Here is a 21,350-nt window from a genome sequence, read left to right on the forward strand (position 1 = left end):
TTAAAAATAATAATTAGCGATTTTTTTACTCACACGGTATACCCAAATACTTTTGACTTTTATAGTTGATCAACTCTGTGTATGGGTGGCTCTATTGTGAGTTAGGAGAGAACGCCCTCTATGTTAAGGTTGCATCCAACGAATCAAGTTATCAGGCAAGAATTAATGTACGGAAAAAGGTACAACATTTTAAAGACAGGTTTATCGCTTAAAATATCGAGGTCACCTTGCATTTAGACAATTGTAGAAATTGTATTATTATAATGTATTTTTTCCTTAGACGAAACGATACAAAAAATATAAAAGGTAGAAAATCCAACGATTCAAGTATTTCTTATCAGGATGAATATATCATGCAGCTTCGCAAATGGTATAACATTTTAAAGAAAGTATTCTTTTAATCAAGGTCAAGAAATAAATTTTCTTTAAATTTCAGTCGATAATCAAAAGGATAATGAGCTTAGTCTAACAATCAGTCACTTTTTTGTTTCCTCGTTTTTTTACATACACATCTGTAACAACATATAATCACTAGGTAATCAATGTATATTATTATCAACAATAAAACGACTAGAAATGCGACTACGTCGAGTGAGTTGAGCTGGATGTATCCCATTTCAGTAGATCGTAGACGTAGATGATCGCCACCATACTTGACCACGTGCTCTATCCAGAATACCGCCGTGTCCAGCGGACTGGCCAGTCGGTCTCGAAGGATACCAGAACCCCTTTTAGCATTGACCTTGTAGCTGTGAGTGGGAAAGAATCAAAGAAACAGAAAGAAATACAAAAAAAAGTAAAATCTTGAATGAACAGCCAGTCAAACTTTAGTTCGCTGATTATCAGAGTATTCTACCGACTCTACCTACAGGTGTACCGATGGCTCCCGGAAGGTGCCCTGCCCGGGCCCGGCCGGGTGCCGTGCGGTGCACTGAACTACAGAGTGAGTCAGAAAAAATGTCCCACTTTTTAAAAGTTGTATTGTTTGAAGTATGAATATTTAATCATGGGTTTCATGATATATCTTGATAGAGTTGTCCTCCCAGTACATTTAGGTACCATTTTCATTTGAATCTCGGCATGCATCACTGAATATCAGACAATCTTTACAAGACTGAAAGCCCCATAATGGGGCTTTCACATATACACTCCGGGGCCCGTACGGCGAATAAAAACAGACATTTGGGGAATTTTGGGCCGGTATCCGGCCGGCTGCCGTAAAGTTCCGACGGGCGCCGGGACAGTTTTTTAAGCCGTACGGTTACCGTGGTGCTGAGTTGGCTGCTCCCAATTCTCCCGGAGTTTTTATCTGACCGTTAGGCCGTAGAAAGGGTGACGAAAATACAAAGTCATATTGACTTTTGTTTGATCTTGTAATAATTTATACATCACATACCTTTTAAATTTTTGATGTTATTTATGTCATATATTTCATATTATTTTGTCTATTACTTTTATTCTACCTGCTAAGCTCCACCCCTTAAAAAATACCTCCAAAAGCAAATGACATCTGTGACATCATCATGCTAGTCTTCAGTCAGCTAGATGAACACAGTACATTGGTATGTCCCTTCCCATCAACTGACCAATTGTTCACAATAGCATTGTATGTTTTTGTACAATGCCCATTGAACTTGCCCATCTTTTCATGGTGTTGCTCGGGGATTTCTGACATAGCAACGGCTTAATATGTAATTTAATTTTGTGAGTTGATTGTATAAAAACATGCAATGCTATTGTGAACAGATGAACATTAGCTCCTTTTATTAGCAATACTAGTTGAAAGCCCCTCCATTAATTCATTTAAACGAAAGCTCAGGTAGTAGGAGACCAGCCTGTAGGTCCCGTGAACAATCTCTGGGAACAAAGGTTTGAAAGCGTGTTTGTGTTCCCTGATGAATACCGAACAATTTTGACTTGGGCTGCCCCCTTGAAAATCCCGGGCATTTTCGTGAGGGTTCATAAAGGTCAAACAGGGGTCGAAATTCAAATATATTCAAATCGTGTCAATATGCATATCAAATTACTCGTATGGTTATGAGGATTCCAAAAATGTATAGTTTGCTATACCTCCGACCTTATATGAGGGCGCTATGGTCAAAAACGGTGAACGGTCAATGCACTTTTGACTGGTGGTCAAATTCACCAACACAGATAACCTTATCAAATTGCATATCAAATTACTCGTCTGGTCATGAGGATTCCAAAAATGTATAGTTTCTTATACCTCCGACCTTAAATGAGGGCGCTATGGTCAAAAACGGGAACGGTCAACGCACTTTTGACTGGTGGTCAAATTCACCAACACAGTTAACCTTATCAAATTGCATATCAAATTACTCGTCTGGTCATGAGGATTCCAAAACAGTATAGTTTGTTATACCTCCGACCTTAAAAGAGGGCGCTATGGTCAAAAAGGTCAATGCATTTTAGATTGGTGGTCAAATTCACCAACACAGTTAACATTGTCCGATTCTAATGATTTTAGTGTCTAATAATGTTTTCTCACATGGCAAATTCAACTATCCAACTTTCAAAAGTAAAAGTGCTTACCTTGACCTTGAACATTCAAAATGGCTGCCGTTGCGGTAACAAACATTTAACAACTTCTTATCCATGGGTTTGGAGAAAACATTTAATTTTTGGATAATTTCTTTTAGCAGCCATTCTGCACAGAATTCTACTTACTTTTCGTCATTGAGAAGGGTGCTAATACTCGTCCTGATCTGATCTTCGTTCATATTATTTAGGTCAAGTACGAGACCAATTCCCTTCGTAGCTACCAGATGGGCATTTACTGGCTGATCACCAGCTATAGGCATGAGGAGCATCGGAACGCCGTGATGGATGGCCTCGTGAATCCCTGCACTGCCGCCGTGGTAGATCAGCATTCGAACCTTGGGATGAGCTGTACAATATTAAAGAAGAGGTTGATTGTTGCGTAGGAAAAAAAGGTTTCAACTGCAGAATCCTCATGGTCAAGAAACAATGATAACTAATTGAAAAATACATTTAGTGAATTTCGTGATAACCTACGAACAAGTATCTGCGAGTTAGTCTTAGAGATAGCGGAAGCCTCACAATAATCAAGATTGACTTTGGGATCATAATTCATATTTTAAATGACGAAAGTTTCTCAAAGATTAATCACATTTTTTTTTAAGCACTGCCCCTCCCCCTAACAAGTCAACGATTAAGGACATCTTAAAATACAGAAGGTATAACAACTTCAATAATGGTATTCAATGCTAACCTAAAAGATCGTTCTGTGGAAGCCAATCAGAAATCAATGTGTTGTTGCCAAGGTAACGTGGTGTAGGACCAACGTATCTCCATAAGATCCTCTGTGGCAATTCGCTGAAAACCTTGGAAAATATGTCGTTGAGGGCTGCACTCCCAAGAGCCTTCGATGATGATCCCTTCATGGAAACAACAAAACAATAGGAGGAAATAAGAGTAAGGAGAGAGAGAAAAAAAAAAGAGAAAAGGAGAGAAAGTGTAATCGACGTGCTCATCACAATGGATTGTTTTTGTTATTGAAGTGGTGATAATTACGTCATTTAAACAAAAATTAAACATTCATGTAGATACTCAACCATCGCATTTACCCAAGACGAAAATCCAATTGAATCCCCATTGAATGTCCCCATTGAATACCAATCGGCAATTTGGAGTACATGAAAAGTGACACTATGGATACCTATTGAAATCAATTGCCAATTGAAACCAACTGGCAATTGGTTTTAATGGGGACCAATTGCCAATTGGTTCCAATGGGGATTCAATTGGTATATCGATCCAGGTAGAAGAACCAGTGATAAACTGATACTTTATAATCGATATTGGCAACTGTCCACCAATTAGGTACATTCTAATCTCAAGTGCATTAACTCCATCGCATTGATCATTTGAAGTGAATTTAAGATTAAAGGTAAAGACCAGTATTGGAAACGCCCCAATTTCAAAAAATGAAATGGAAGCTCTCATTACCAATCATGTGAAAGAATATTTTTTGACTAATACATGATGATAACAAATTTGCCGGGAAACCGCCTACTAATTCATATATTTGGTAAATTTGTTTCTCTCATGGTCTGTGGGAGATATAGGGTATTCCCATATACATCTTTCTGAGTATAGTGCTTGTAACTTTACGAAGAATGGGCCAAATTTCTTATCATTTTGATGATTCCAGAACCTCGCAGATGCTAGATGCTAGATGATCAACCTTTTCTGATCGATTCCACAACGTTTCTTTCACAATGCAATCGCATGACCATAACTGGTCTTTACCTTTAACTTTTGAACATTTATAGGCTCGTACAAACATATATAATGAACATACATATTGTTTCTTGGTTAGTAATCATATAATTAATATATCTGTTGCTAAAACGTGAATGTAATTGTAACATAATCAGACAAATAATCTATTGGTCAATAATTGCTGAAGGAAAATATAAATCACAAAATTGATGTGCATTGTCATAATTTGCTTAACAAATCATGATAAATGTATCTTTCTGTGACATGTGTAAAGTAATAATGAATATGCATGGGATTTCAATTGGATCAATCGGTCCCATTAGACTTTAAAAGGTTTTCAATTGGTTTCAGTTGGACCAATTAAGTCCTATTAAAGTCCCATTGAAACCTGTTAAAACCTATCAGGACTAGTTAAAACCAATTGGAACCACTTGAAACCAATTGAAAATTCAATTGGTGTTCAATTGGTTCAATTGGATTTTCGTCTTGGGTATTCATCGCTGAAATAAACCATCCCCTCCCCCTCCCCAATAGTCTAGAAAAATTAGGCAATCTGAAAGTTGACGAAAGTCGAGGAGGAAGACTGATCTTTGCTTTACTGACGGAGAACATTATCTCTCCACTATGGAACAAAGGTTTGTGATCCCAGCTTCCATCCCCACCTCCTGCACCAGTCTGACCGATCCTATCTCCTATCACCCACGACAGTAAAAAAAAAGTGGTACTGGTGGCATGTCATTGCTGGAGAACCCCGTCACCCCCTCCCCCCCCCCCCAGATACCCCCTGCTTTCTTTGCCGCCCATAACGACCTCACCTCGACCATGTCAGTGACACGACCAGGATGAAATAAAGGCTTAATTACCAACGTGAAAACAATGAACCCATGTTCTCCAGATCCTTGGACAAATGTCTCGAGATCCTCTGGAAGTGGTTTTGGTTTCTTGATAGTGAGCCCTGGAATGGGGATCCAGTTTGGACCAATCGGTCTCGGGTATTCCAAGGCCCAGGTGTTATGACACAACCAAAGCTCTGCCCTGCTGATCATCTGCCACGCAGTCAGGTCCGGTCGGATGCCATAGGTGTGTTGCAATTGGCTAATTTCACGATAGACTGCGAAGTACTCTATGATAACGTGGGCACCATAAAACATTACTGCATTCTTGACGCGTTGACTAAAAGTCATGCGGTCCCCCAGCTCTGGCGTTGCGAAACTAAATGGCACATAGGACACTGGAGTTGGAATACCAAGCATTCCTTCGTGAAAAGCTGGAATTCTTCGTGTACCACTTAGTACGATATATGGTATGTCTAAATAGGCAGCAAGAACGATATCACATACATCCATGAGAGGAAAGGTTATCATTTTATCAAAGCGTTCCCGCTGAAGCTGTTCCATAATATCCGCATTCTTAAACAGCTCAAAACAACCAAACGAATGCAGACGTAACATATTCCAAGGTCTTGGATCCTGTATAATCTCCAGAAATGTCTTATTAGTCAATTGCGGCATAGTGTTCACTGCATAAGCCACCTCCGTAAGTTCCTCGTCCGTCAACGAATTTGGTAAGGTTATCTTCGATGTGTATGAATCTGGCAGAAAGCCACCCACATTCTGGTTGTCAATGATCAGTAGAGTCACTTCATGGCCGCGCTGGACCAGCTCTTGAGTGATAGTGGTTAGTGCGAGGTGGTGGCTTGCTGTTCGTATCAACCCCGTGGATGGCATGAGAAACCGTGCTCCGTTGCATGATTGAGAAGTCACCATCAGCAGTATGAGGAGAGCCAAATAAGACGACCTTAACAATTGTGAGGTGTTTCGTTGAAAGTGACTGATGGCAGCCATTGCTGGTTGATGCTTCCTCGAAACAGTATACATCCAGCTCGATCCAGACAACACACAATGTGTGCATGAGTAAGCAGTTACACGCATAGAGATCTATATAAGATGTTCTTAACTGTACAACCATGGACCTACTTAAGTAGGTCATTTTCAATGTCATTTTATATGCATAAATAATAAGATTATGGTTTCGTTTTCGCATGAGCTGGCCCTTTTAAAACATTATTTACGATATTTAATCATTGAAGTGTAAAGTCTGTAATGTAAACGTAGATGTAAATGTAAATGTATTCCTAATCATCCACGCGGCAAATATTCACCGGTCCCAACCACAAAGTTATTTACTACAGCATGTATATTCGCGAATGAGTCTAAATCTAAGACTGGGCGAGCGGAAATAAAAGGTAGTTCGTCTATTGGTAATTCGATCGATCAGCTTGTGGCTTGAATAGTGTATGTAGATTTACTACGATGAAAGATTCAAAAGTCCAAATTTCAATATAGACGCGTTTTTATATGAAAAATAAATGGTCAACAGTGTGTGTGTTACGGCGGGTTTGGTCGCCATCTACGTTACATCTCCTGTTCCATTATGCGGCATCCTGTTTTACGCTATATACACTGGTTTATTCTACCTGGGTCGTATCTTCACAAAGTTGGACATAGTCTCACCTGGTTTAACTTAGGTTCTAGGTCAAGTAAGATTGATTCCCAGTTTCTTGACCAGAGTTTAAGACTATTTTCATGTATGTATAGGCATATCACATTCTCTTGCATGTTTTACGAGGTCTATTTATTTTATTTATTTATTTATTAAAACATCTTTATACAGGATAGTATGTTCAGGTATACTGTTTTTCAACATGGTCCTGTTAACATTAAAAAGCAAATCACATGTGAAATATTTAACAACGTTTCAAATAATTTAACTGCATATGTTGACATAAAGTTAAAACAACATAGTAAAATCTCAGAAATGTAAGCATCATTAGAAATATCATGCTATTGTATTATACATTTTAATAAAATACATTAAAAAAATATATATATATATACAAAAAAGCACAATAGATGTAAATATTTACAAAAATTAAATTAAAAATAAAACTTCTTATAAATCAATTTAAAAGTTTCAATTGTTTGGGCATTTTGTATAAAGTGGGGGATGCCATTCCATCGCTTAGCACTGGAAAATTTAAAGGCTTGTTTAAAAATTGAGAGGTGGACTTCAGGTGGGACTACATTAAGACTATCATTGTTCCTAGTATGATGATTATGTCGTTCACAAAACATTTCGATATCATTACAAAGCTGTGGAGGGGCTAGACCATGTATACATTTGAACATTTGTGTGGCAAGAAAGTAGTCTTTTCTTTCATTAATGTCTTGCCAAGCTAATTTTTTTGAAAGTGTTTTGAAAGAAACATTTAGGTCAAAGTTGCGAGTTATATAACGTGCGGCTCGTTTTTGTAATCTTTGTAGTTTAGTTTTATGTTTATCTGCACTGTTGGCCCAGACAGAAATACCATAATCGATGCAGGGTTGTATTGTAAATTTATAAAGAGTGTTCAGTAAAGAAGAACTAAGAAATTTCCTCAGTTTCCCAAGAGAACGGATCTTGTATCCTATAGATTTGCATAGGTTATTTACATGAATATCCCATTTTAAATTTTCATGAATTTCAACGCCTAAGTATCGTATGGACTTGACCTGCTCAATTTCAATTCCATCAATATATATTTTCAGAATGTCATGGGAACGCGTTTGCAATAATATACTCTTTGTTTTGTCAACATTAATTCTTAGGTGGTTTTGTTTGTACCAATCATTAATAGAATCAATATTTGATTGAAGTCTAGAGGTTATTGTTTGCACATCTTTCCCTATTTCAAATAAAATAACATCATCAGCATATATAGTTAGAACACCAGATTTGATTGATTGTGATATATCATTGATAAAAAGTAAAAATAAAAAGTAAAAATATAAAAATATTTCAGAGGTGACGGCAAGATTTCACAGTCAGGAGGTGCAATGCACTATCATAAAAATTATAACAAAATCGGGAAAAGGGACTTAGAAGGGATCGATGCAAAGCTTGAAACATAAAACCTACAAGCACATCCTTACTGGGTAATATGTCATAAGAGATCTGCGTTGATGTCTTCGGATATTAAGGGCATCTTTAACTCTAATGCATCCAGGAAGAGGGCCAGTTGTGGGTATGGGCAATGCAACCCATAATGCCTTTTAGGGCGTTTAGTCGAAAATATTGGACTTTTCAGTCGTATGCTTGATACATTGATATGGGTACGTACGTCATCCCAGAAGACCGACAGAAACTACATAAATGAAGATAGAAATATGTTGATCTCGTTGGCTGTCGGTCTTTTAAGATTGTTAGATGTTAGAAGGCTAATACCGACATCCTCAATCTAGTTGGATGTTCGTCTGTTATTATCATCGTTCTTTCGACTTTTGTAGTTGATCACATTCTGTGTATGGATGGATCTAATGTAATTTAGGAGACACCGCCCTCTATTGCCCCGTTGACACTTGCCCGCATTTTTGGTTTGCGCATAGTTTGCGCATTGACACAAACCCTTGCGTGCCAATGCGGGAAGTATTCTAAGTAGCGTGCGGGAGGATGCGGGCCGTGCGTGAAATGCGTGACAAAATTTTCAAAATTGTCAAAATTTTGGCACGACAATTTTGTTTGGCAACGTTCGTGAACTATGTGCACCCTATGCGCTACCTAGTCGTGCCAGTGCGCGCCCATGAGCGCCGATGCGTGTCTGTTGGCCTATAGTGGCACGCATGTTTACGACTAGTTAACGACTAATTTGCTCACAATTTGCGCATTGGCTCCGCATACTTCCCGCGCAGTTTTCGCATGACATGCGCATGGCATAACGCACTGCGTGAACTATTCGTAAATTCGACGTGACCCTGCGTGCGAATGCGTGCCACTCTTTGGCACGCCATAGAGCGGGGCAGTGCGGGACTGTAATTCGTGCAAGTGTCAACGAGGCATATGTTAAGGTTCCATCCAAAGAGTCAAGTTACCAGGCAAGAATTATAATGTACGGAAAAAGGAACAAAGATAGGTTTATTGCTTAAAATATCAAGGTCACCTTGCATTTTTCGATTATTATCTACACATTATTTAACGACACAGCTACACATATTCCTTTGTTTCTTGTCTAAAACAACACATTTATTTAATGTTAGTGGTGTACATCATGTTAGGGGAAATGACAACAGACAAGCTCGTATTTAGACAATTGTAGAAATGGTATCATTATAATGTATTTTTTTCCTTTAACGAAATGATACCTAAAAAATATAAGTTAGAAAATCCAACGATTCAAGTAATGCTTTCCAGGATGAATATATTGTAACGGAATTTTATTACAACTGTTTAATACTGCTCTCGTTCTCGAACGCTTGTCTCTTATTAGTTCTCATCTCACTTAGTATCTCTCGTATTCATGCGTGTATACAAAACAAATGCGACAGAAGAAATGGAGTAGGTCGATCGTCAATTTCAGTTCTATTCGTCGTTTATTACTTTAAATAATGACAACTCGGTAAAAATCGTGCTCTCTAAACTGGTACTAAATACAGCCATGTACAGTGTATTATCAGAACGCTTGCAGATTTGGAAAGCGGCAGAAAAGAGTTTCGAGGAGAAGTCTCAAGACGGTCTTGAGGAAATGTCTCTCGATTTTAGATCTCGATCCCTGTCTTATATAGGAAGCTATATTTATACTGTTTTCTAGCCAGACAACCTTCCAGCAAGAAAACAGTCCGACTTCGAGTTAAAGGGCAGAGTCTGTCCTAAAACTGAGGACAAATTCGGGCCTCCGCTCGGGGTCAGTCGGGGGACGCACGCGACTGAGTGTCTGTCCTTGCCGTTACGTAAGACAATGACAGACCTTCTAGACGAACGTGGCCCTGGGCTTAAACGGAGGACGCGCAGGTACTGCCGAGGGCAGACTCTCTTGATGAGCGAGGCCATGGATTTATGCAAAGTCCGACCTCCGCTCGGGGTCAGTCTAGGGTCGCACGCGACTGAGTGTCTGTCCTTGCCGTTACGTAAGACAATGACAGACCCTCTAGACGAACGTGGCCCTGGGCTTAAACGGAGGACGCGCAGGTACTGCCGAAAAACATGTCGTAAATCTACTCATGGACTATAGAGTTTCACTTGCACAGCAAGCAACAATATATACCGAAAAAATAATGAACTATGCGCATGATACAAACATAATCATCTAAATTCGTCACATCAAGCTCGCAAATGGTATTAACATTTTTAAGAAAGGATTTTTTTTTTTTAAATCAAGGTCTAGAAATATATATTTTCTTTAAATTTCAGTCGATAATTAATCAAAAGGATAATGAGTTTAGTCTAACAATTAGTCACTTTTTTGTTTCCCCGTTCTTTTGCATACACATCTGTAACACCCTCTAATCATTATGTAATCAATGTATATTATTATTGAGAATAAAACGACTAGAAATGCGACTACGTCGAGTGAGTTGAGCTGGATGAAACCCATTTCAGTAGATCGTAGACGTAGATGATCGCCACCATACTTGACCACGTGCTCTATCCAGAATACGGCCGTGTCCAGCGGACTGGCCAGGCGGTCTTGAAGGATGCCAGAACCCCTTTTAGCATTGACCTGGTAGCTGTGAATGAGAAAGAAAGAAACAGAAAGAAGAAAAAAGTAAAAAAAATCTTGAATGAATAGCAAAAGCTTAAATATATAATTTCGGTAATTTTGTGTGTTGGATAAAATGGGAAAGTTATCCGCCACTGAATTAGAGACATTACAGATTCAGTGAAAACAACTTTTAAAAGTTCATAACTTTCTTTTTTGTCCGATTTCATTAAAACTTTCACCACTGAGTCTGCCTCTCTGCTTACTTCTAGAGTAGTTTGATATAACGGTTGGATTCCCTTTTAATGTAGAGGGTGGAGCAGGGGGTCGATAAACAAAGGTATCCGATGTTATATACAGAGGCTTTTCTAAAGAACGTCATGTAACTGAAACTGATGTAGTCAATACGTGGCGTTGATGAACCATCGACCCTACCTTCATGATCTGGACAGAATTCTGCTTACCTTTCGTCATTGAGAACGGTGCTAATACTCGTCTTGATCTCATCTTCGTTCAAATTGTTTGGGTCGAGTACGAGACCCATTCCTTTCGCTGCTACCAGATGGCAATTTAATGGCTGATCACCACCCATAGGCATGAGGAGCATCGGAACGCCGTGATGGACGGCCTCATGGATCCCTGCACTACCGCCGTGGTAGATCAGCATTCGAGCCTTGGGATGAGCTGTATAATATTAAAGGTGAAATTCAAAGAAGATCACAAATATGTCAACTAATGTATCACTAGAAACTGGTAAGCTAACAGATGACCATCGGACAAGTTTTAGGTTAACTACATATCGGGTGATTTATAAAAAATACAAATACAACCACCTCCATAGCAGCTGGGATATACGAGAGATTCGCCGGAAAATAACGATGTTTTAATGACGTCACTATATGGACCAACACTGCCCAAGCAGACGACATCCCATAGAGAATGAACATAATTGCAAAGCCATTATTTCTCAAATTATAATGAGTTTAGTGTATTTAAATGTAATGGCATGTCAAACCATTCAAAAGGGGATATGACCCGATTCTGATAACTAAAATCTTTTGCTTGCAAATACACAGGATAGGGGTTAATTAACAATCAAAGAAACCAGACTTTCAAATTGAAAAACCCCTGGAATGATATTAGGGACGGCATTTGTTCCCTCTTAAAACGCCGAACATACCCCGGTGTGTGCAGCTGAATATACAATGGCGTCTTATTTCGTTACAAGCGACAGATTCCTTTATTTTTGTATCGCTACATTTGTCATCAAAATAAAAACATGCGCGGGGTTTAGAGTGAGGCAATAGATTATACATTTAGCCTGACGGTAGTGAAGTAAGAGAAAGAACTCGAGAGAAGACGAAAACACAGGCACTATAAATGTGTGAGATGTCATGGGACATCGTCTGCTTGTGCAAGTCATGTCCATACTGTGATCTCACATATCTTAGCAGCGTTCGGAGAGCTCTTCAGGTGATATGCCGGGGCTGTATTTAAGCGTTTTGTAATTTATGATAATTATTAATTCGAATGTTTCCAAGCATTGAATTTTGATAACCTTGTCGAATCAAAGTTTCAACTTTGCAATAATGAAAGTAAAGTTAGTTTTTAAAATCAATGAATATCTACTTTAAAGAAAGAGGTTGATTGATGCGTCGAAAGAAAAAGGTTTCAACTGCAGAAACCTCATGGTCAAGAAACAATGATAACTAATTGAAAAATACATTTAGTGAATTTCGTGATAACCTACGAACAAGTACCTGCGAGTTAGTCTTAGAGATAGCGGAAGCCTCACAATAATCAAGATTGACTTTGGGATCATAATTCATATTTTAAATGAAGACAATTTCTTTAAAATAAAAACACATTTTTTTTTAAAGCACTCCCCCTCCCCCTCACAAGTCAACGACCAAGGGCATCTTAAAATACAGAAAGGTATAACAATTTCAATAATAGTATTCAATGCTAACCTAAAAGATCATTCTGTGGAAGCCAATCAGAAATCAATGTGTTGTTGCCAACGTAACGGGGCGTAGGACCAGCGTATCTCCATAAGACCCTCTGTGGCAATTCGCTGAACACCTTGGAAAATATGTCGATGAGGGCTGCACTCCCAAGAGCCATTGATGTTGATCCCTTCATGGAAACAACAAAAACAATAGGAGGAAATAAGAGTAAGGAGAGAGAGAAAGAGAGAGAAAGAGAAAGAGAGAGAGAGAGAGAAAGAGAAAAAGAGAGAAAGAGAAAAGGAGAGAAAGTGTAATCGACCTGCTCATCACAATGGATTGTTTTTGTTATTGAAGTGATGATAATTACGTCATTTTTTTAAAATTAAACACTCGTGTAGATACTCAACAATCGCTCGTATGCGTCGCTGAAATAAACTCCCCCAAAAAGTCTAGAAAAGGTAGGCAATCTGAAAGTTGACAGAAAGTGAAGAGCAAGACTGATCTTTGCCATACTGACGAAGAACATTGTCTCTCCTCTATGGGATAAAGGCTCGTGATCCAAGCTTCCATCCCCACCTCCTGCACCAGTCTGACCGATCCCGTCGCCTATCACCCACGTCAGTAAAAAAGTGGTACTGGTGGCATGTCATTAGGGACTTTTAGATTTGCACAACGTGGATTGCTACGATCGACATCCTTTAAATGCAATACCTTGAATGGACGTCACACGTATTAGTCCACGCAAATCTAAAATCCCCCATCCCCCGTCTCCCCCCCCCCTCCCCCAGATATCCCCTGCTTTCTTTGCCACCCATATCGACCTCACTTCAATCGTGTCAGTGACACAACCAGGATGAAATAAAGACTTAATTACCAACGTGAAAACAATGAACCCATGTTCTCCAGATCCTTGGACGAATGTCTCCAGATCCTCTGGGAGTGGTTTGGGTTCCTTAATGGTAAGCCCTGGAATGGGAATCCAGTTTGGACCAATCGGTCTTGGGTATTCCAAGGCCCAGGTGTTATGACACAAGCATAGCTCTGCCCTGCTGATCATCTGCCACGGAGTCAGGTCCGGTCGGATGCCGTAGGTACGTTGCAATTGGTTAATTGGACGATAGACTGCGAAGTACTCAAGGATAACGTGGACACCATAAAACATTACCGCATTCTTGACGCGTTGACTAAAAGTCATGCGGTCTCCCAGCTCTGGCGTTGCGAAACTGAATGGCACGTAGGACACTGGAGTTGGAATACCAAGCATTCCTTCGTGAAAAGCTGGAACTCTTCTTGTACCGCTTAGTACGATATATGGTATGTCCAAATAGGCAGCAAGAACGATATCACATAGTTCCATGACAGGAAAAGTTATCAGTTTATCAAAGCGTTCCCGCTGAAGCTGTTCCAGAATATCCGCATTCTTAAACAGCTCAAAACAACCAAACGAATGCAGACGAAACGTAGTCCATGGTCCTGGATCCTGTATAACCTCCATAAATGTCTTATTATTCAATTGCGCCCTGGTGTTCACTGCATAAGTCGCCTCCGTAAGTTCCTCGTCCGTCATAGAATTTGGTAAGGTTATCTTCGATGTGTAGGAATCTGGCAGAAAGCCACCCACATTCTGGTTGTCAATGATCAGTAGAGTCACTTCATGGCCGCGCTGGACCAGCTCTTGAGTGATAGTGGTTAGTGCGAGGTGGTGGCTTGCTGTTCGTATCAACCCTGTGGATGGCATGAGAAACCGTGCTCCGTCGCATGATTGACAAGTCACCATCAGCAGTATGAGGAGAGCCAAATGAGACGACTTTAACAATTGTGAGACGTTTCTTTGAAAGGGACTGATGGCAGCCATTGCTGGTCGATGCTTTCTCGAAACAGTAATACATCCAGCTCGATCCAGACAGGGAGAGTGTGTGCATGCGTGCGTAAGCAGTTACACGCATAGAGATCTATATAAGATGTTATTCTATAGAGTTACACGCCCGTGTACGTGCCGAATGTGTGTGTCGTACGTGCCCTAACACATCGTACGTGCCTAGACTGTACAACCATGGACCTACGTATGTAGGTTTATGGTACAACAGTACAATGTCATTTTATATGCACACTATAAATAATAAGATTGGGATTTCGTTTTCGCATATGATAGCTGGCCTTTTTTTACATTCATTTTGTTCTTCATAACATAGCGATATTTGAATCATTTAAGTGTAAAGTCTGTAATGTAAACGTAAATGTCAATATATTCCTAATCATCCTCGCGGCAATTATTCACCGGTTACTATACCGCAACGTTATTTACTACAGCATGTATATTCGCAAATGAGTCTGAATTCTTAGACTGGGCGAGCGGAAATAAGAGATAGTTCGTCTATAAGTACTTCGATCGACCAGCTTGTGGCTTGAATAGTCTCTGTAGGTTTACCACCATAATAGATTCATATTCATATTCATATTCATATTGGATTCCAAAGTCCAAGTTTTTATTTGAACAATAAATGATCAACATTGTGTGGTGTAACGACAGGTTTGGTCAACAGTAGGCCTATTGTCATTTAGCCCTCAACCATATTTGCACTCCTTTCTCAGATTTTTTTCTTCAGTTTCCTCAAAGTGAGCATTCCAATCGGGTCGTATATAGTTATATTTCCAATCATCTTAGCGTCCATAATTTGGAATAGAGAGAAATTATCTATATCGTTTTGACAGCTACAGAACAGTGTCACCTGCAGCTAGCTAGCCCAAGACGAAAATTCAATTGAATCCCCATTGAATTTCCCCATTGAATCCCAATTGAATACCAATTGGCAGTTTGGAGTACATGGAAAGTGAAACAATTGGTCCCCATTGAAACCAACTGGCAATTGGTTTTAATGGGGACCAATTTCCAATTGGTTCAAATAGGTACCCTTTGTTTAACTTTCCATGTACTCCAAATGGACAATCGGTATTGCATTGGGATTCAATGGGGACATTCCAAGAGGATTCAATTGGTAAATCGATCCAGGTAGAACCAGTGATAAACTGATACTTCATTATCGGTATTGGCAACTGTCCACCATTTAGGTATATTCTAATCTCAATTGTATTAACTCCATCACATAGATCATTTGAAGTGAATTAAAGATTAACTCTTGAACAAATATAGGCTCGTACACACTTTTATAATAAACATGCATGTTGTTTCTTGGTTAGTAATCATAACTATAATCAATATGTCTATTGCTAAAACGTGAATGTAATTGAAACATGATCAGACAAATAATTCGTCAATAATTGCTTAAGGAAAATAGAAATCACAAACTTGATGTGCATTTGTCATAATGTGCTTAACAAATCACGATAAATGTATTCTTCTGTGATAGGTGTAAAGTAATAATGAATATGAATGAGATACATAGATCTATTGGTTTCTATTGGTTTCTATTGGTCCTACTGGTTACTATTGGTTTCTACTGGTCCCATTGGGTTCTATTGGTCTTATCGGTTTCTATTGGTCATATTGGTCATATTGGTCCTATTGGTCCTATTGGTTTCTATTGGTCTTATTGGTTTCTATTTGTCATATTGGTTTATATTGGTCCAATTAGTTTCTATTGAGCATTGGTCCTATTGGTTTCTATGGGGCCCATTGGTTTATATTGGTTTCAATTGGCCATATAGTAGACTTTAATGGGATTTCAATTGGACCAATCGGCCCCATTAGACTTTAAAAGGTTTTCAATTGGTTTCAATTGGATCAAATGAAGTCCAACTTAAGGCCAATTGGTCCAATTGAAACCGATTGGGGTCCCATTAAAGTCTAATGGGGCCTAGGCCACTCGGTCCAATTGAAAACATCTAAAGTCCTATTAAAGTCCCATTGAAACCTGTTAAGCCTATCGAGACCAATTCAAACCAATTGAAACCAATTGAAAATTCAATTGGTGTACAATTGGTTTCAATTGGATTTTCGTCTTGTGAAGTTGCAGAGAAGGTTAGTCAGTCCAAACCGTACGCATACATGCAATAAAAAATCAAGGTCACCTTGCATTTTTCGATTATGATCTACACATTATTTAACGACACAGCGACAAATATTCCTTTGTTTCTTGTCTAAAACAACACATTTATTTATTGTAAGTGGCGTACATTCATGTGAGGGGAAATGACAACAGACAAGCTCGTATTTAGAAAATTGTAATAATGGTATCATTATAATATATTTTTTCCTTTGACGAAACGATACAAAAAAACTATAAAAGGTAGAAAATCCAACGATTCAAGTAATTCTTACCAGGATGAATATATCATGCTCGAAAAATGGTATAACATTTTAAAGCCTTTCTGCACTCATTTGGCCTGGAAGGATTAGACCTCCCTGCATAGTCACTGGCAGGTGGTTATCTCATCAAATCAGCTCTCAATTAACATAAGAAAAAGGGGACCATGGGGGATCAACGGGTACCGCTTAGACTTTGCTGGCTATAAAGAGGGCGCAAGTAAATACAAGTAGTGCAGTCCGGATTTAAAGAAAGGATCATTTTTTTCAAATCAAGGTCAAGATGCATATTCTTTTCATGTTTTCCGTCGATAATTAAAACAAAAGATAATGGCTTTAGTCTAACAATTAGTCACTTTTTTGTTTCCTCGTTCTTTTGCATACACATCTGTAACACCCTCTAATTACTAGGTAATCAATGTATATTATTATTAAGAATAAAACGACTAGAAATGCGGCTACGTCGAGTGAGTTGAGCTGGATGAAACCCATTTCAGTAGATCGTAGACGTAGATGATCGCCACCATACTTGACCACGTGCTCTATCCAAAATACGGCCGTGTCCAGGGGGCTGGCTAGTCGGTCTCGGAGGATACCAGAACCCATTTTAACATTGACCTTGTAGCTGTGAATGGGAAAGAATTAAAGAAACAGAAAGAAAACAAAAAAGTAAAATCTTGAATGAATAGCAAAAGTGAAACTTTGGTTCGCTACTTATTAGAGTATTCTACTAACTCTACTTCATATTTACGTATATTGCCATCTGCTGCTCACAATATGTCCCGATGTGTGGACAGCCATTTCCCACAATGCATCACCGACTGCACGACTTGCGCATATCCTGCGTGGGTACTGGAATCGGAAATCGCTCTATGTATGACGACTTCACCTAAAGATGGCGCGGTTTAAACTATATTACAGCAGTAACGATGTCAATAAATATCCTGGCTTTAAAGGGTGGCGAAAATACGAATTCATGTTGACTTTTGTTTGATCTGTAATAAAGTATACATCACATACCTTTTGACTTTCTAATGTAAATTTATGTCATATATAATTTTCTATTACTTTTTCTATTACTTTTGGTTTACCTGCTAAGCTCCACCCCTTAAAAAGACTTCTAAAAGCAAATGACTTCTGTGACATCATCATGCCTGCATTCTTCAGTCAGCTAGATGTACTAAAGACATTGGTATGCCCCTTCCCATCAACTGACCACCTGTTCACAATAGCATTGTATGTTTTTGTACAATGCACATTGAAACCCTTCTTTTCATGGTGTTGCCTGATATTTCTGACATAGCAACTGCTTAAAGTGTAATTGAATTTTGTGATTTGGCATTGTATAAAAACGTGCAAACAATTAGCTCCTTTTATTAGCAATACAAAAGAAGACTTACCTTTCGTCATTGAGAAGGGTGCTAATACTAGTCCTGATCTCATCTTCGTTCAAATTATTTGGGTCAAGTACGAGACCCATTCCTTTCGCTGCTACCAGATGGGCATTTGATGGCTGATCACCACCTATAGGCATGAGGAGCATCGGAACGCCGTGATGGACGGCCTCATGGATCCCTGCACTGCCGCCGTGGTAGATCAGCATTCGAGCCTTGGGATGAGCTGTATAATATTAAAAGAAAGAGGTTGATTGTTACGTCGAAAGAAAAAGGTTTCAACTGCAAAAGCCTCATGATCAAAAAACAATGATAACCTGACAAATGTATGAAGTGAATCTCGTGATAACCTACGAACAAGTAACTGCGATTTAGTCTTAGAGATAGCTAATTAAGCGTCACGATTATCAACATTTACTTTGGGATCATAATTTCATATTTTAAATGAAGACAATTTCTTAAAAATAAAAACACATTTTTTAAATGCACTCCCCCTCCCCTCAAAAGTCAATGTCCAAGGGCATCTAAAAATACAGAAGGTATAATAATTTCAATAATGGTATTCAATTCTAACCTAAAAGATCATTTTGTGGAAGCCAATCAGAAATCAATGTGTTGTTGCCAAGGTAACGGGGCGTAGGACCAACGTATCTCCATAAGATCCTCTGTGGCAATTCGCTGAACACCTTGGAAAATATGTCGTTGAGGGCGTCACTCCCAAGAGCCTTTGATGATGATCCCTTCATGGAAACAACAAAACAATAGGAGGAAATAAGAGTAAGGAGAGAGAGAGAAAGAGAAAAAGAGAGAAAGAGAAAAAGAGAAATGGAGAGAAAGTGTAATCGACGCGCACATCACAATGGATTGTTTTTGTTATTGAAGTGATGATAATTACGGCATTAAAAACAACACTCATGTAGATACTCAACAATCGCATGTATGCATCGCTAAAATAAACTCCCCAGAATAGTCTAGAAAAAGGAGGAAATCTGACAGTTGACAAGAGGCGAGGAAGATATGAGACTGATTGATCCTTGTCATGTTGTCTGTCCACTATGGGACAAGGGCTTGTGATCCCAGCTTCCATCCCCACCTTCTGCCCCTGCATACTGACCGCTCCTATCTCATATCACCCACGTCAGTACTAGACTATCACTAGGGACTTTTAGATTTACACGACGAGAGCGTGGACTGCCGCGTGTGAGATTGTGTTAAAGGTACTATGTCCCATTTGCAGGCCAAAAAAATGAAAAAGTTAAATTCCAACTGCATTTGAAAGATAATACTTATTTAGATCTTCCCTAAAAAGGACGTCACATTAACTTAAAAGGATGTCACACGTGGCGGTCCACGTTCTCGTCGTGTAAATCTAAAAGTCCCTATTGCTGGAGAACCCCGTCCCCTAGATATCCCACTCCTTTCTCTGCCACCCATAACGACCTCACCTCGACCATTGCACTGCACGACCAGGATGAAATAAAGACTTAATTACCAACGTGAAAACAATGAACCCATGTTCTCCAGATCCTTGTACGAATGTCTCGAGATCCTCTGGAAGTGGTTTTGGTTTCTTGATGGTGAGCCCTGGAATAGGGATCCAGTTTGGAGCGATGGGTCTCGGGTATTCCAAGGCCCAAGTGTTGTGGCACAACCAAAGCTCTGCCCTGCTGATCATCTGCCACGGAGTCAGGTCCGTACGGATGCCATAGGTGCGTTGCAATTGGCCTATTAGACGATAGACTGTGAAGTACTCACTAATACTATGCATGCCATAAAATGCAACTGCATTCTTGACGCGTTGAATAAAAGTCATGCGGTCACCCAGCTCTGGCGTTCCAAGACTGAATGGCACGTAGGATACTGGAGTCGGAATACCAAGCATTCCTTCGTGAAAAGCTGGAACTCTTCTTGTACCGGTTAGTACGATATATGGTATGTCTAAATAGGCAGCGAGAACTATATCACATACATCCAAGATAGGATAGGTTATCATTTTATCAAAGCGTTCCCGCTGTAACTGTTCCATAATATCCACATTCTTAAACAGCTCAAAACAACCAAACGAATGCAGGTGTAACATAGTCCAAGGTCTTGGATCCTGTATAACCTCTAGGAATGTCTTATTAGTCAATTCTGGGATAGTGCTGTGTACATAAGCCGCCTCCGTAAGTTCCTCGTCCGTCATAGAATTTGGTAAGGTTATCTTCGATGTGTAGGAATCTGGCAGAAGGCCACCCACATTCTGGTTGTCAATGATCAGTAGAGTCACTTCATGGCCGCGCTGGACCAGCTCTTGAGTGATAGTGGTTAGTGCGATGTGGTGGCTTGCTGTTCGTATCAACCCCGTGGATGGCATGAGAAACCGTGCTCCGTTGCATGATTGGGAAGTCACCATCAGCAGTATGAGGAGAGACAAATAAGACGGCCTCAAAAATAGTGAGGTGTCTCGTTGAAAGTGATTGATGGCAGCCATCGCTGGTCGCTTCCTCGAAAACTTACAACAATCACTTGGAATAACAGTATACATTCAGTTCGCTCCAGACAAGCCACGTGTATATGCCGTCCCGGACATGCGTGCGCGCGTAAGTAGTTAAATTGTAGACACGCTGTACGTGCCTTGAGGCTATGAATTAACTACTTACGAGCGCACGCATCGCTATAGTCTAGACTGTACGAACCATGGACCTACTTAGTAGGTCCATGGTACAGTACAATGTCATTTTATAAAGTAGGCTTGCGGTCGCACCATGTGAGAGAGGGGGAGGATTGGGAAGTCCTGAGTCCTCTCTCACATGGTACAACCGCAAATCTACCCCGAAATCTGCAATCCTACTGTATATCTACATCACCATGCAAATCGATCTAAGCAGCAATGTCATTTTATGTACACATAATAAGATCAAGCTTTCGTTTTCGCATGAGCAGGCCTTTTGAATCTAAATTACGCGTATCCATGCGGGGCCAGT

General features: G+C 39.6%; 3 protein-coding genes and 1 long non-coding RNA gene across 4 annotated transcripts; all 4 read right to left on the reverse strand.

The window, feature by feature from the left end:
• Nucleotides 1-268: 268 nt before the first annotated feature.
• Nucleotides 269-6,153, reverse strand: LOC581841 (UDP-glucuronosyltransferase 2C1-like). Its single transcript, XM_030978709.1, has 4 exons — nt 5,048-6,153; nt 3,254-3,430; nt 2,689-2,908; nt 269-749 (listed from the first exon to the last, which is right to left on the reverse strand). The coding sequence occupies exons 1-4, from the start codon at nt 6,141-6,143 to the stop codon at nt 473-475; spliced, it is 1,770 nt and encodes a 589-aa protein (XP_030834569.1). The 5' UTR covers nt 6,144-6,153; the 3' UTR covers nt 269-472.
• Nucleotides 6,154-9,648: 3,495 nt separating this feature from the next.
• LOC115921064 lies at nt 9,649-10,403 on the reverse strand. The gene is made up of 2 exons (XR_004062723.1): nt 10,149-10,403; nt 9,649-9,971 (listed from the first exon to the last, which is right to left on the reverse strand). It is a non-coding gene; the product is annotated as an uncharacterized LOC115921064 (long non-coding RNA).
• A 43-nt stretch (nt 10,404-10,446) lies between these two features.
• Nucleotides 10,447-14,807, reverse strand: LOC100892570 (UDP-glucuronosyltransferase 2C1). The gene is made up of 4 exons (XM_003728570.3): nt 13,601-14,807; nt 12,748-12,913; nt 11,242-11,461; nt 10,447-10,805 (listed from the first exon to the last, which is right to left on the reverse strand). The coding sequence occupies exons 1-4, from the start codon at nt 14,579-14,581 to the stop codon at nt 10,529-10,531; spliced, it is 1,644 nt and encodes a 547-aa protein (XP_003728618.2). The 5' UTR covers nt 14,582-14,807; the 3' UTR covers nt 10,447-10,528.
• A 2,439-nt stretch (nt 14,808-17,246) lies between these two features.
• LOC581792 (UDP-glucuronosyltransferase 2C1) lies at nt 17,247-21,030 on the reverse strand. The gene is made up of 4 exons (XM_030978101.1): nt 19,877-21,030; nt 18,959-19,124; nt 18,391-18,610; nt 17,247-17,615 (listed from the first exon to the last, which is right to left on the reverse strand). The coding sequence occupies exons 1-4, from the start codon at nt 20,909-20,911 to the stop codon at nt 17,339-17,341; spliced, it is 1,698 nt and encodes a 565-aa protein (XP_030833961.1). The 5' UTR covers nt 20,912-21,030; the 3' UTR covers nt 17,247-17,338.
• Between the last annotated feature and the right edge of the window lie 320 nt (nt 21,031-21,350).

The sequence above is a fragment of the Strongylocentrotus purpuratus genome, unplaced genomic scaffold, assembly GCF_000002235.5.
Source record: "Strongylocentrotus purpuratus isolate Spur 01 unplaced genomic scaffold, Spur_5.0 spur5_scaffold_1, whole genome shotgun sequence".
Taxonomy (NCBI): domain Eukaryota; kingdom Metazoa; phylum Echinodermata; class Echinoidea; order Camarodonta; family Strongylocentrotidae; genus Strongylocentrotus; species Strongylocentrotus purpuratus.